The sequence below is a fragment of the Manis pentadactyla genome, chromosome 12 (assembly GCF_030020395.1).
Source record: "Manis pentadactyla isolate mManPen7 chromosome 12, mManPen7.hap1, whole genome shotgun sequence".
Classification (NCBI taxonomy): domain Eukaryota; kingdom Metazoa; phylum Chordata; class Mammalia; order Pholidota; family Manidae; genus Manis; species Manis pentadactyla.
This window is the reverse complement of record NC_080030.1, coordinates 62,571,830-62,588,192: the sequence shown is the minus strand read 5'-3', so window position 1 is coordinate 62,588,192 and position 16,363 is coordinate 62,571,830. Positions and strand designations below refer to the sequence as shown.

General features: G+C 44.1%; 1 protein-coding gene across 7 annotated transcripts in view; it reads right to left on the bottom strand.

The window, feature by feature from the left end:
* Window positions 1-1,715, bottom strand: part of ECHDC1 (ethylmalonyl-CoA decarboxylase 1) — a 68,528-nt gene extending 66,813 nt beyond the window's left edge. For 2 of the 7 annotated variants that reach the window (XM_057489279.1, XM_036903870.2), the window contains exons 1-2: window positions 1,273-1,606; window positions 647-687 (exon numbers count right to left, since the gene is read on the bottom strand). In XM_057489279.1, the coding sequence (XP_057345262.1) occupies window positions 647-687; window positions 1,273-1,292 (61 nt within the window). In that variant the 5' untranslated portion in view covers window positions 1,293-1,606. The other 5 variants (XM_036903871.2, XM_036903872.2, XM_036903874.2 and 2 more) reach the window with 5 other exon arrangements.
* Between the last annotated feature and the right edge of the window lie 14,648 nt (window positions 1,716-16,363).

The following is a 16,363-nucleotide window of genomic DNA, read 5'->3' as shown; positions in this document are numbered from 1 at the left end:
AAACTTTTACTCTTCGCTACCCTTCAGTTCTTTGTTGTGGCGGGGACAAGAACGGAGGAAAATAAACTCAACCCGCCTAACACGGACAGTCAGTAACAATTCAGTAAGGCAGGTAGTAAACAACAAAACCAGAAATACACTACTTTAGACTGTGAATATATGACCTGTTTTAAAAGTTTTGATTTGGGTTTAGGCCGTCATTATATATAACAACCTACCTTTCAAGTTTCATTACATTCCATACACACCCCGCCCCTCCTCACACAGCCAAAATAAACTTTCAGTTCCTCAAAGTGTTCTCTTCATTACAAGCTTGTTGTATATGTGACCCGTTCTCTGCTACACTTTTTTCTTCCTCAGAGTAACTCCAAGTCATCTCTTTAATATGCTAGACTACACGAAATACTCTGCTCTCACAACACTTAGATCCTTCATTAATGTTCACTAACATATTCCTGTAATTACTTCTTTAACCAAACCTTCCCAGTAAATTCAACAGCAAGAGGGCATCTGCAGTGCCTAGAAGAGTACTTGGCAAAGACTCTTTGGCATACAAGGCTTAAGAATCCATAATGCCATAGGAGGCTTAAGAATCTGTCCACAAGCAAATTCCCCAGCTATCCCATTTATTATTCCCACCACTCACCCTGTTTCAACTCCATTTCTCTCCTAGGCTGGTTTCTCTTTCTGGAATAGAACTGATTAGTTACGCACTTATCCTCGGTCAGACAGCAATGTGTTAAGGAGTCCGCTGTTTTATACAATGCTCCTCCCTCCCCACGCCCCCAGATAGATTTCACTTACAGCTTTCCTTCAAAACTTCACAGGTTTTCAGAGGGATGTTTTGTTATTCCTGCCCATGCCCAGTTTCTCTTCATACCTCTAGCACCCAGAGCAATAGCAGGTAAAGAGTAAAACCTCAGGTGTGGAAGTAAGAAAAGAAATTGGGGGGCGGGTCGATGTACATTTTTCTCTCAAGGTCTCTATTAGTCTTTTAAACAAAAAATTTAAGTAATCTGTGGTGTTAACCACCTACATTTATGACCCTAGTATGTGCATAACATTAAAGGGATTATCGACGCGCCTAAGAATTTTAGCACGAAGAGCCCGAACCAAAAATGGTAAAATGATTTGGGTCATTTTTGCTGTTCTTTAAAACTTGGCTGCCTGAAACAAATAATGTACATTTTAGTTAGGCAAGATAATTTAATAACATAAGAATTGTGGACGGAACCTAGGGAACCCTTTAGGATGCCCCAGGAAACTACCTACTTAGCACAGGGCCTGGTCATTATTCCAAATTTAAATTACTGCGTCTCCCTGTTATTTTGAAAACGTTAATGGGGTATATTCCTCCACGTAAAAGTTTGATTCCGTTTTCACCGCCCTCCACCTCGCAGTCGGTCCGCAGCGCTCGGCACTGCGCCCCAGCGCCCAGAAGAGGCCAGTGGGCCCGCGCGCCGGCTGCGCAGGGGCGCGCCGCCGAGCCGGGGGTGGTCACGTTAGGGATTCGAGTGCAGAAGCGCTAAGTCCATTACACACCGACGGGCCAGCGTTCTCTCTTCGGTGACACTTTAAGCGCAGCCCCTACAGCCACTCAGCCCGATCCACGCAGCGGCGGCGACTTCCCCTTCCGCTCCTCCGCGGCCGTCTTCCGTTTCCGGCGACCGCCTTCCGCTGCGTCGCTCTTCTCTCCGCTTCCCTGTGCTCCCCTTCTTCTCTAAGTCCCCTTTCCTTCTCTCCGCGCCCCCTTTCCTCCCGGCGCCCCTACCATTCCCCAGCAAGCACCCCCGGCCCCGAATCCCCGCCCCTGCTGCGAAGCGCCGGTTTCCCCAATCGCGTCGATCCTGTGCCTTCCCTGTGTCGGGAGCGAGCCAGGGACTTGGGCTCCTGTTGTACGTGGCGGCGTTTTCCCTTCTGTAACGCAGGGTTTGGGCTGCTGCGGGGAAGCGGCAAACTCCGTTTATCTGCCGGGCTCCAGGAAGAATGGAAAAGGCAGCCAGATTAGGGGAATTGCAAAAGGGCGGAGGGGAGAGAAGGTACTGAGGCCTGTCCCTTCTAAACATCTTTTCTGCGTTATTGAGCCAGAAGTATTTTTGCCATTTTTTTCCTAACAGTACTCAGTATTCGTCCTTCAATGTGACATCTTTATTTAAATCTCAGCAAGCTTAAAATTCCGTCCCAATTTGCTCCTGGAAGTTGCAATTTTGCTGGATGAAAGATTACATACATAGGACATTTTAAAATGAGGTAATATAAAGCAACAATAATTGTCAAGCATAGGTGTAACTCCAGGGGAAAATCCTGGGGCAGATAACTTTGAAACCGAAATCAGTCAAAGGGAGAAATAAAGTGGGAGAAACCCTTTTATTTCTTAACAACCAGTCACCCAGCGTCTCTGTCAACCTGGCTGCTTCAGAAAAGAGCTCCACCCACCCTCTCTTGTCCAGATAAGCCCTTGCTTGCCCTCCTAATTATCTATTGGTAGGTACATGGACTACTTCTCTCCACCCTTTGGAAACACCTATTGTATGAAGATGCACTAAGGCCAGGCGAGAGGTTCTGGAAATACTGCAATTTTACCTAAATTGATCATTCCAAAACTTTTAAAACTTCTGATAGAAGATACTCAGCATTGATGCTAATTTAAGTTGAATTGAAACAGACGTGTCCCCAATGTGATTAACCACTAAAATGAAAACATTTATTCTGCCTAAGTTAAAGTCATTAAGGTTGATATCTGTTAAATCTTACAAAAAAGGCTTAAAGAGAGGCTTGACTTTCATGTTTAATGAAGGCTTTACAGGTCATTTAGCATGGCTGTTAAGAACAAGTGAACTAAATGGGTGTAGTAAATAAAAATTTTTAATTATGTGTTACAGTATGTATATGTACAGCTTGAAAATCTTTGTAGTAACCTGAAACATTAAAGATTGCTAAGTAGTAAGTCAAGTTAATGAATTAGATCACTTCTAAATAAGATAAAATAATGAAACATTAATTACTGAATATAAGCTTATTCACTTTTGGCTTATTGCAGAAAAACAAAACAGATTTGGGTTTATTAGTAAACATTTTATGCTTATTGAAACATTCTATGAAGAAGCTCATGTTTCTAAAAATTATGAAATGTATTCATAAATTTGCCAATCTAAGAATGCTAGTGTAACAGTTTACAATAGCTTCTCAGTGTTCACTGAAAAAGTTTCTAAGAGTTTTAAGTTCTAATTAAGACTATTAGAAATAGTAAGGGAAACATCTATGCATGCCAGATGTGTGTTTTGGTAAGAGAAGGTACGAGTAGTGGAAATGCATTTTTATTGAGGGTAAAAGAAGATAATTTTGTCCTAAGGTAAAGCTGGTTATTTAAAGAGGAAGAATTCTGAATGTAAAAAGAAAATTGTCGAAGGTTTGTAGAAGAATTTAATGTGGTCATGCTATGTGAGATTGAAGTAAATGAAGCTTGATATCAGGTACACCATGAGAATAGAATTTCGCTTTCTATTAAAAGCACAAAGTTTTTTCAAACTGTTGGTCTGTTCTTAATATTAAGAGATTATAAAAGGATTTCTAATTGTTTTTACCAATTTCTCATGCTTAATGTCTCAATAATACATTGAATACTTTGAGTACTTAAGAAAACAAAATCTTAATATTACAGAGCTAAGTTTTGCTAACAACTATGTAACCTTCTATATCTGTCTTTAAAATCTTTATTGTCACTATGGTTAAATGGGTAAGTATTGTTTCATGGTGACCTATGATCCTATTTAGGCAAAAAACTCTTTTGACAACTAACCAAAATCAAATTTAGAAAGGTGCTTTTACCTCAAAACTCTGAGATTTTCCAGAGAGCCCCTGGAACATGTGAGAGAATGTTCTCCTTATAAGAGAGAAATACTGGCTAATATGGCTTATTCATTTAATACATAATTACCTGAAAAGTATTGTCAAATGAATGATGCTAAACTTTAGATTGCTAAACTGTTAACCAAATGTCCTTATGTCACCTGCCTTATGATGAACTCTCATCAAATCTTTAACCATTGACATTTTTAAGTTTTTGTCATTTATAGATTGTTACTGTTTTACTTCTGGACTAGTAAAAAAAAAAACTAGATTCAAGCAGAGCAAGGAGACCTTCTCTGTGTAGTGGGAGGCCTCTTAGGCCCCTGCCCCAGTGCCCACTCAGTGGCTCAATCTGGCCCTGCAGGAGAGAGGAGCCTTACTTACTCCTTCTCCAGGGGGTCCTGCACTTTGTCTGTTGTAGCCCCAAAGCCGAGATACTTGAGGACTTGGAGTAGAGGGAGAGAAGAGAATACTGGCTCTGAGGCCTAAGTCTAGGAATGTACCTTATTCTCTGACTTAGAACAAGGGACCATGAGTGGACCCAATTGTGCATCAAGCAGTCTTCCTCAAGACTCCTGAGTTGGAGACCCATTTGGTATGAACATGCCACAGATCCCGACAGAACAGGGTAAACAGGGTCATGTCCCCTCTGAAAAAGTGGTGCGTATAAGTCTCTTTGCCTAGTGCTTGGACTCTACTTCCACCTCCACCAGCATATGAGAGGTGTAGTACCTAAGAAATGGGGTGTGAACGACGTTTTCTTCACGGTGACAGTGGCAACTGGAGCGCTGGTAAAGACCGGTAAGTCCAGGATCCCGCGCCCCTGCCCTAAGCGGGTTAAGGCAGGGGAACCGAGTAGGCCACGCTGCTAAGGAGTGTCAATTCCAGTAGGCCTGAGGAGGGTGATGGACTGCTGTCACCAAAGAGAGGTTCAATCAGGTGCTGGACACACGTCTTTCTCTCTTTTTCCAGATGGGAGCTTCCTTTTCAAGTCTGAAATCAGGCACACCATTAGCATGTACTTTGAATAACTGGGGACAGTTTGATCCCCAGACCCCGAAAAAGAAGTGCCTTGTCTTTTCTGCACTTAGGCATGGCCACAGTATTAATTATCTGACAGACATGGCCACAAGAGGGAAGTACTAATTAAAACACCATCTTCCAGCTAGATCTGTTTTGTAGGAGGGAGGGTAAATGGTCAGATGTCCTATATATACAGGTTTTCATTGCACTTAGGGACAGACCAGACATGCTTAGATCCTGTGGCATACACCTGCCTCAGGCACCCTGACAAATTCCTCATCCTTGGCTCCCTCTTGTCCCCCATATCCTGGGCCCCTGGAGAAAAGTCAGTTCAACTAATCTGATACCCCCCACAGTTGCCAGGCCTAAGTGACAGGCTCTGCCACCCTCCCTACAAAAAATTCACCTTCCTCCTTGCTGCCCCTACAGCAAGCAACAAATGCAGAGTGGGAACCAATAAGGGCACATGTCCCTTTATCTCTCTAGGACTTAAGGCAGATAACAACCAAAAGTTTGCAGATGACCCTGACAAATATCTGGAGGTCTTCCTGAACCTGACCCCAGTCCTTGAGCTAACATGGAGGGATGTTATGCTCCTGTTGAACCAAACCCAGACAGGGGGAGAGAAGGACAGAGTGATTAAGACTGCACAGGAAAAGGGAGATGAATGGTATGCAGTAAACGCCTGGAAAAGATAGATGAGGAACTGGCTAGATACCCTATGGGGTGCCAGGCCATGGACCCTGAGCAATCCTAAGTGGTCCCCAGACATAGATGATACAGATAATTGGAATAGAATTCACTTCATCACATGCATAGTGGAGGGCCTAAGGAGACCGTGAGAGTGTGCACTTGTGGGGAAGTTGGGGTTCCTATGGCCAGGATCCTCACTGAACTTAAACCACCTGATGATGTAACTGACCTGTTGCTGGGCTGCCACTTCCACACCTGTAGGTAATAAGCTATTATTGAGCTATACAGAGAGCTCGGCCCAGTGCACTGCACGAAGGCAGAGATGCTAGTGCTCGATCTACCGCCACAGAACGAGCCGGGTAATAAACCATTTCACCCCAAAGAACGTTTTGCTGTCAATTTCTTTGGTCACATGGAATCCATAGAGAACTTGTCTGGGGCTGAAACCCATTGGCAAGACAATTGGTGAAAGCAGGGTTCATTGTTGACCAAGGAAAAAGACAGACTGCCCTTATGGGACGGGTGCTTCAGCAGGCTGCCCCTGTGAATAGGGAGACAGTGGATTGTCCCCCAGTGGGTATGTGGTCTGAGGTGGCTTGCCCCCTAGAGGATTGGGCCTCACCCCAGGACTGGAGGCCAGTGGAGGTGACACCTGAGGCTGTAGGTGTGGCCCTTGGTATAGTGAGTAGGTCTTTTGAGAAACAAAGTTCCCATGAGACAGCGGGACTATGGGTTGGCTGCTTCTCACAGTATTAAAAAAGTCTACAGAAGAGACCCAAGAAATGGCAGCATGAGAACACGAGCTGCAAACTTCTTTGGATTCCCTGAAGAAGGAAATGGCAAGGATGCGAGAGGAGGCAGCATGAGAACACTGGCAGTAAGGAATTGAAGAGGTAAAAAATTCCTTATGGAATGAGACAGCAGTGCTGCCAGGTGCTCTAAAGGAGGAAGAGGCCATCAAGGAAAAAGACATACTCCTGAGGGAAGCACAGGCAGAGGTGGCAGGAAAACATCAGCTGCCATGCATTGAGGTGAAGCTAAGAGAGCTTCTGAAGAATGAGCTAGCATTGCTGTGAGACACAGTAGAAAAGGTAAAGGTTGTAGCAGAAGAGGCACTCAGTGGAGGGGAAAGGTGCCATCAGCCCCAGAAATGGAGGAGCTGGGGAAGATGAAGGGGTGGTGCTGAAGGCACTGGCCCCTACTGTATTGAAAGCACACCCAGTGGTTGTAAAGAAAATAAAGACCCAGCAGCTGAAAGTTCCCCAAGGAGAGGAGCAGCTCCCTCCCCAGGTTGTGGAGCACTCTATGGTCCACCCCTATACTCGGGCTGAGCTGATGGATTTGGGCTCCTGGTTTAGGCAGAAGCCCTCTGAGTCAATATCAGCCTGGCTCCTGCATCTGTGGGACTTAGGGGTGGATGAAATTGTTCTGTCAGGTTCAGAGATGGGAAAGCTGGCTTCCCTCACAGTGCAGCCTGCCTTGAAGCAACGATTACAAAATGAAACATCCGACCCCAGGGAGTCACTCTCTCCTGAACTGGCTCATGGCTGCACTTCATGCTGTGTGGCCTAATCAGGGTGACCTACCATCCTCTCCTGTTAGATGGCAGATGTATGCTGAGCTCCAAAAGGTGTTACGAGAGTTAGGCATAAGAAATGCCATCTATAGAACAGAGAATTATGACCCAGATGAAGAGATTTTCACTACTGGGATGAGAAATATTGGGCTTCAAACAGCTCCCACATCCCTCTTTGGGTTTTGAGTGGCCATTCTTTCCCCTCACTTATGGCAGCCCATAAGAAAGGTGACACATACAGCAGCCAACTTAGGAGAGGCTGAAGCAATGAGAACACAGAAATAAGATCTGCTTCTCACAAGAAGAATTTAAAAGGCCCCATGAAGGTTACAAGGACACAGATGTGGGTTGATTTAATATGGACAGGAGCAGATGGAAGGAAATTAGGTGGGAAGTCAAATAGGATCTTACTAGAGCTATGATAACAACTGAAATCATAGCAGTAGTTCCAGCCATTAAGAACAAAGAGGCAGAGGTTACAAACGGAGCAATGAGTCCAGCCTATTTGTTTGCAAGACTTCCTGCTGAAGAGCGAGCCTATCTCACTTGAGGCCACACAGGAAGGTGATTGAGGAACATGGTTTGACTGAGAGGAATGTCATGGTATCCGCCCTGAGAGACCAGGGGGGACCAGAGGCCACATGTTGAGATCTCTGTCCATTGGTCCCCAGTGAACATACAACATGTCCTGGCTCTGGTGGACACTGAGTCTGAATGTTCCCTGATTCATGGTAACCCTGAGCGGTTCCCTGGGACCCCCACTATCATAGATGGATATGGGGGTAAGGCTATCAGAGTGAAAATAGCCCAATCCCTTTGGGAATAGGTCATCTACCCCCAAAAGAGTATACCATGTATATATCTCCTATCCCTGAGTATACTTTGGGGATTGATATCCTGCAGGGTCTATGGTTGCAGACCATTGCAGGTGAGTTCAGACTGAGAGTATGTGTGGTGAAGGCAGTTTTGAGGGGACATGCTAGGCACTGACCCATAGCTTTGCCTGTGCCTTGGCAGGTAACTAATACCAAACAATACAAACTGTCTGAAGGGCATAAAGAGATTGGAGAAACTCTCCAAAATCTGGAAAAGGTGGGTATTATAAAGCCCACCCATAATCCTTTCAATTCCCCAGTGTGGCCTGTAAAAAAGCAAGATGGCTCCTGGCATATGACTGTGGATTACAGAGAACTGAATAAAGTCATATCCCTATGCATGCTGCTGTTTCCTCTATTGCAGGCTTTATGGATACCCTCAGCCATGAGCTAGGAGCATACCATTATGTGGTAGATAGATCTTTTTGCTAAAGCCCTCTTTTCCATTGACATTGAGCAGGAAAGTCAGGAACAGTTTGCCTTCACATGGAAAGGATGGCAATGGACTTTCACCATCCTCCCACAGGGATACATCCATAGCCCCACCATCTGTCATGGACTTGTAGCCCAGGACTTGGCTACATGGGAGAAACTGCCAACAGTGCGGCTGTAGCATTATACTGATGATTGCATGATCACGTCCGATTCTCTTTCAGATCTAGAAGGTGCAGCACCTAGATTGCTGCAACATTTACAGAAGAAAGGATGGTCTGTGAACAGGACCAAGGTTCAGGGACATGGTTTGTCTGTCAAATTCTTGGGGATCATCTGGTCGGGTAAGATCAAAGTTATACCAAACACCGTTATAGATAAAGTCCAGGCCTTTCCTACCCCCACAACTGTAACATTGCTACAGGAGTTTCTGGGTGTTCTAGGCTACTGGGGAGTGTTTATCCTGCACTTGGCACAAATTCTGAAGCCCTTATACAAGTTGGTATGAAAGGGCATCAGGTGGGACTGGGATGAGACATGTGTATCTGCCTTTACTACAGCAAAACAGGTTGTCAAGGCTGTGTAGGCCTTGAGTGTGATAGACCCATCAAGGCCCTGTGAGCTCAATGTTCATGTGACTGAAGACAGTTATGGTTGGGGTCTCTGGTAGCAGCTTGAATGAATTTGCCACCTATTGGATTCTGGTCAGAACTCTGGAAAGGGGCAGAGGTACGATACACTTTGATAGAAAAACAACTGGCTGCTGTGTATCACGCCTTGCTGGCTACAGAACCCATCATTGGAATGGCCCCGATAAAGGTAATAACCACCTATCCCATCTTGGGGTGGGTACAAGACTGGACCCAAAAGCCAAGGAGTGATGTGGCTCAAACGCCCACACTAGTCAAGTGGGGTGCTTACCTACAGCATTGTAGTGCCCTCTCTAGTAGCTCCTTGAGTGAAGAACTCCAATGCTTATTGGGGCCAGTGACATATACTAGTGAAAAGCAGGAAGAACTTACTTTTGAACCATTAGTAGCAGAGAGTCCCTATCAGGAGCAAAAAGCCCCTAAAGTCTTTGTGGATTGGGAACCTCCTCTGGCTTGAGGATTATTATAATTTTTGGTACCTGTATCAAAATCTTATTGTATCTTAATTTTTATTATTATCTCTAAGTTGTTGTTATACTCTGTTGCTATTGTGGAATCTGGTTACAGTGCTCCAGCTTTCTCTCACAGGGACCATTGTGGAAGATTGAAAGCATGTAGATTGTAAGGCAAGAATCCTGGGGGGGTGTAGTGTGGGGAAGTTGGGGTTCCGATGGCCAGGATCCTCACTGAACGTAAACCACCTGATGCTGTAACTGGCCAGTTGCTAGGCTACTGCTTCCACACCTTTAGACAATAAGCTATTATTGCGCTATATAGAGGCCTTGGCCCAGTGCTTGGGTGGAGGCAGAGATGCTAGTGCTTGACCTACCGCGGGGGAGAACAAGCTGGGTAATAAAACCCTTTCACTCCAAAGAACTTTGCTGTTAATTTCTTTGATCACACCGAATCCTTAGTGAACTTGCCTGGAGCTGAAACCCATTGGCAAGATATCACTAAACCCTTGAATTATTCCAAGCTGTCTGATGTAATCCAGGGAGATAAGGTAAGCCCTTTGGCCTTTCTGGACAGGCTGCGGAGGCATTGAAAAAACATACCCCCATAGTTCCAGAGTCAGTGCAGAGCCAATGTCTTGCCATTGGGTTTCAGCCTGAGGCAAATCATCTATGGATTCAGTGAGCCTGAGGAATAACAATGAAACATTCTTGGGGTGAAAGGGTTTATTACCCCGGCTTTCTTCCCCTTCGATTGGTCGAGCAATAGAATTACTTCTGCATCCAACAATCTGTAGGTGGGTAATCCTCCTTAGTCTCTGCCTCCACCCAGAGCACTGGGCAGAGCTCTTTATATAGTGACTTAGTCAATAACAGTTTACTGCCTACCAGTGTGGAAGCAGTAGCCTAGTAGTAGGCCAGTTATGTCATCAAGTAGTTTAGGTTCAGGGGAGGATTCTGGCCATAGGAACTTCAATTTTCCCCACACTCCACCACTCCAGGATTCTCACCTCACTTTCTATACTCTCTCAATCTTCTGCAATGGTCCCTGCGTGATAAAGCTGGAGCATTGTAACTAGATTCCACAACAGCAACAGAGATAGCAACATAGAGATAATAACAAAATTAAGATACAACAGATTTTGACACAGGTAACAAAAAGTATAATAATCCTCAAGCCTAAGGAGGTTATTTCAGCTATATTCAAAACCAGGTCTACTCATGTGAGTTCATGACTCACAGTAGTGGTCCTGATAGGGAGCTCCATGCACCCCAGTGAGTAGCAGTTTTTTTGCTAGGTTGTGTGGCCAATCCACAAACACCTTAAGGGTGATAAGACACATGTTTTAATGACACCAAAATAGGCAAATCTTGTGAATCAGGTAGGATGCATGCAAGAGAGTGGTCCTATGATAGGACTGTAGCAGGACAGGGGTCCTGTCCAGATCTAGTATACCATACCTTTCCCCCTATTGCCATTGGGGTTACTGAAGGGTCTATATATATGCTACTGGAGTTGCATGCATTGTCCATAATGATAAAACAAAACTCCCTGATAAGATGCTCCTACCTTCTGGCCGCTCAGGATATACTACTATGATCTCTGGGGGCCAATCTGCTGTTACTCCAGGACTAACAGAAGGCCTGTTTCCAGGCCTTGTCCCCAAGGTGCCAGGAGACCCAGCTATCATTGGTCCATGTGATGAAATGTCCAAGGCCACATCCACTCAGTGGAGTCACCAGGATTTAATGCAGTTGTTGCTGGCAGCAAGATATTATTTTGGTGGCCAAACCTTGGCTTCAATGATTCTTCCTTGGTTTGTACTTACAGTTGTATAGGGGAGGCAGCAATATGCATTGGCTTGTCTACAGAGCTCAGGGCTCCCTTTTGGGGTTTCTTGTTCAAATGCCATAGCACCATAAGTAAACAGACTGACCATCCCTGCAGACTATTGGTGTCTCACTTCAATCCAGATATCAACAACCATCTCTCTCATGCCTGCCTCAGTAGGATTTTGGGTTCAGTCTCATACCAACTCCATGATGGGATCGGTGGTTATCCCTGATACCTTTATTGGGGCCATTCCAGTGATGGGTTTTGTAGCTAGCAAGGCATGATACACGGCAGCCAATTGTTTTTCTATCAAAGTGTATCGTACTTTTGTCCCTTTCCAGAGTTGCAAACAGAATCCATTAGGCTGGTGAGTTCAAGTGACTGCCAGAAACCCCATCCATAACTGTCTTCAATCACATGAACATCCAGTTCACGGGGCCTTGATGGGTCTATCACACTCAAGGCCTGCACAGCCTTGACTGCATGTTTTGCTGTAGTAAAGGCAGATGCACATGTCTTATCCCAGTGCCACCTGATGCCCTTTCAGTCACCAACAAAGTTTTATCTTCTGAACAGCTCCTTACAGCTGGCATTCTTGTGCTACCTCCTCTCATATCAATGCCATTTCATTTTTCAGTGAGTCCACAGCAGTTTGCAGCTTGCATTCTCATGCTGCCATTTCTTTTGTTTCTTTCAGAAGCATGTTCTTTTCATCTGTAGATTTTTTTAATACTGTGAGAAGCAGCCAACCCACTGTTCCTGCCTCACAGGCACTCTGTTTCTCAAAGGACCTACTTACTATACCAAGCCCCCCCCCCTATTGCCTCAGGTGTCACTTCTACCTGCCTCCAGTACTGGGATAGGGCTCAGCCCTCTAGAAGGCAAGCCACCTCAAACCACATGCCCTCAGGGATGCTTAAGTTCTTGCCAATGGGTTTCAGCCCCAGGCAAGTTCGCTATGGATTCAGTGTGATCAAAGAAATTGACAGCAAAACGTTCTTTGGGGTGAAAGGGTTTATTACCCACCTTGTTCTCTGGTGGTAGGTCGAGCACTAGCCTCTCTGCCTCCGTGCAGAGCACTGGGCAGAGCTCTCTATATAGCTCAATAATAACTTATTGCCTACAGGTGTGGAAGTGGCAGCCCAGCAACAGGCCAGTTACATCATCAGGTGGTTTAAGTTCAGTGAGGATCCTGGCCATAGGAACCCCAACTTCCCCACATTAAGTGTCTCCCAATTCATAGAGGCAGCCTGCTCAAGTACCCCTCCCATAAGGGCAGCCTGTCCTGTTCCTTGGTCAACAATGAATCCTGTTAATGTCGCCAATTATTTTACCAAAGGGTCTCAGCCCTGGCAAGTTCACTACGGATTCAGTGAGACTAAGGAATGACAATGAATTGTTCTTGGTGTGAAAGGGTTTATTAGGTGATGACCAAATTCTTTACACCACCTTTAAGTTGTAACTGGGACTCGATGTTGTTTTCACATGCTTTCCTAGTCCTTCCAGAAAACCCAACTCCCCTCCTTGGGAGGGATACACTTTCCAAAGTCCAGGCCATGGTACAAATTAACCTGGAAAGTCCAGAGGCTCTGTGATTCCCTTTGACAGAGATGCAGCCACCAAAATCAAGGACCTGGCTCAAAAGATCAGGGAGAGAGAGGAAAATGGGTGGAATAATTGGCTAAAAACTACCTGAGTCACCTGGCTTCTTCCTCTCATAGGACTGCTAACTTGTCTGTTTTTGCTCCTTACTTTTGGCCCATGCCTCTTACACTTCATTTCCAACTTCCTTCAAAGTTGGCTGTAAGCTTTCTGACTTCAGAAGCTGATGGAACACAGAGTGGAGGCAGACATCTTCTGAGGCCCTCTTGACCTACCCTGCACCCCCTCTCAGCACGAAGCAGCCAGAGCAATCATCGCCCCTTTCCCTAGCAGTAGCTAGGGTCTCCATCTGTAGAGGAGGGAGTGAGACAGGCGCCATTAGTTTAGTCAGACTAGGGTGAGGGCCTCTGGGAGAAGCAAAACAGAATAATTGAAGTCAGGACACTAACAATGTATAAGGGAATTTTTACCAAAACCTCTGTGTTAAAAATTAAGCAAAATTAGAGCTGCATAGATTCTTTAGGATAAGAATACCAAATTAGGAATATAGGCAATCTTCAGTGGGTTTGGATAAAACAAAAGACAGCATTCCGACAGGAACCAGTAAAGAACTGGCAACTCAGTTTAAGCATTGTTAGGAAAATGGAAGTTCCTATGGCAAGGATCCTCACCTGAACCTAACCTACTTGATGATTTAATTGGCCTACTGCTAGGCTACTGCTTCTACACCCATAGGCAGTAAGCTATTATTGACTGAATCACTATAAAAAGAGCTCTACCCAGTGCTGTGGGCAGAGGCAGTAATGAGGATTACAGGCTTGTGGACTATTGGATGCAGATGTAATTCTAGTGCTCAACCTATCACAGGGGAACAAAGCTGGGTAATAAGTCCTACCCCAAGAATGTTCCATTGTTATTCCTCAGTCTCACTAAATCCATAGTGAAGTTGCCTGGGGTGAAACCCATTGGTAAGATAAACATTCAGGCAAGAACCAGTAAGAGAGAGACAATTCAGTTTATCCTGAGATATAGACCCCTAGACAAAGCCCAGACACGGGCACTCTTGTCCCCTCCCAGCATGCATTACAAGTTCTATACATTTGCTTTCTCTCTAAATAAAAAGCTTTTCTCTCCTGCTTGCCTACCTTGAGCATTTGTAAATTTTATTCTTCAACTCCACGAACAAGAATCCTGGTATGACTATGTTCAATAATTATTGTTGTTGCATTATATTATGTTACTTGAAATGATCTAGATATTCAATGAATTTAACTAAACTCATCACTAACACTTAACTGAACTTTAAGGTTTCAAGTTATCAAAAAAAGATTTTGGAAGCTATTTTTAAGTTAAAGTTTTACCATACCAACTTATTATTGACAGATTTTGTAACAGAGATAATATAAGCTTATTTTTAGCAAGCCTGGGAATAATAAAATTTTTACATTTAAAGTTAACACTCTTAAAGACCTGACTATTTTAATTAAATCAACAACTTTAATCAGCTTTTATTTACCAAAGATTAAGCCCAGATCACAGGAACTTGAAAAACATTTTGGTTAGTTTTTGTATTTGTCAGAGTTCTGAAATAGTCAGTCTTTATACCAACTAAATAGAGCTCATTTACAAATTAATTTTAGCATTACCATCAGAGGTAGAAAAATATCACATATGTACAGCACACACATACATATATATATATATATACATATATATATATACACATACTTGAAGAGTAGCTTTATAATTACTAATATGTGTGAATGTAAGAAACTTCCACCGTATTTCATGTTAGGAATCTGCCCATAACTTCCAGAGACAATTTTTCCTTGGTCTCTAAAGCATAGTGTATCTACTGGAGAAGCAGGGATAAAAGAAGAGTGAATGTTACTACTTTAAGTGACTTTGTAGAGGGAATGGGGAGCTGAGCAGCAAATCTGAATGGTGATTGTAGTTAGTATTTGCCATTTATTGAGAAGAACTCATTCTAGTAATGGCTATTCATCACCCAGCTCCAGACTACAAGAAAAGATAAATTATTCCTTCAGAGAGTTTGAAGTGGCTGGGAGAGGAGTTTCCTCAGAGTATCCCTAGTAGTCTGCCCTCACTCCAGTGTTGCTGGGCAGCTGCATCTGGGGAGGTCTCTCCTAGCACACTAATTGAAACCTCAACCTGGATGGGGAAGGGTTCTTGACTCTGATCAAGAAAGAACTCATGGAAAGGTGCAATGAATGTAGGTAAGGAAGGAATTCATTAAAGTGGGAATAGCAGTGAATAGTAGCAGCTGTGCAACAAGCAGAGAGCAAGGAAAAATAGAGGGAGGAAAGGAAAGCTCATTGAACTCCTGCTCAGCATAGGGCAGATTCCTTGCCAACTCCTGAAGCCAGGGTCACCTGGCATCCAGTGTCTGCTTAAATCTACATGGTGTGGAAACCTAACCCCTATCACCCAAGGATTTGGGGAGCTGCAGAGCACTGGATGGAGTGAGATTATGTTCTGAGAATTTCCCAAAAGCAAAGAATGGAAATTTTGGGGCAGACTCCTAAAGAGCAAGATCATACAACTACAGTCTTGTCTGGGTCACCCAGGCAACAGGAACTTGCAAGCCCAAATAAGAGATCTTAGTAGTCCTACTTGTCTGAAGTAGGACAGAGAGAGTAAAGACTTGAGCTTAAGTCGAGAAAATTGAATGAAATAGCAAAGTAACAAAGACACTTAACCATTGGAAAAGTGCAGAGACAAAATGCATTAGGTTGAGCAGTGAGAAGGCTTTATTTAAGGCAAAGTACACACTCAGAGAAAGGGGAGTGTAGGCAGACTCAGACAGGAGGTGTGCTTAAAGGCTTAGGATTTGTATCTTTCAAGGATTTCAAAAATGGGGCAAAGGGTCAGGGGTAAATAGGCTTGACATATGGTTGCATGATGTCTGTCTGTGGTGAGAAACATTATGTCATTATCCATAGTCAGTCCTCTAGATATTCTGTAAGATAAACTTAACATAAGGAATTTCTTGATCCTGTTCTTCCCAAGATAGTGGTTATCCTCCAGCAGTGGAAACATGCCATTAAGGACTGCTTCCCTGCCTTAAGATAAGGTCGGTTGCTGGCTAATCACCACAGAATATGTCAGGAATCTTACCTCCTAACTCCCTGGTTTATAAAATGAAATCTTAGCTTTAAGATGGAGCCCCTCCTATTCTCACTATACTGTTTGTATATTGGCATTTTTCATCACAGGCAGGAAAAATTAATTATAATGCTTGTTGCATGTCTCTGCTCTACCTCATCAGGACTATGTGGCACAGTTTTGTTTTGTTTTTTTTAAACCGAGACATATGGCTGCAAGAATGACTCAGAGACCTTGATGTGTGTTGGCTA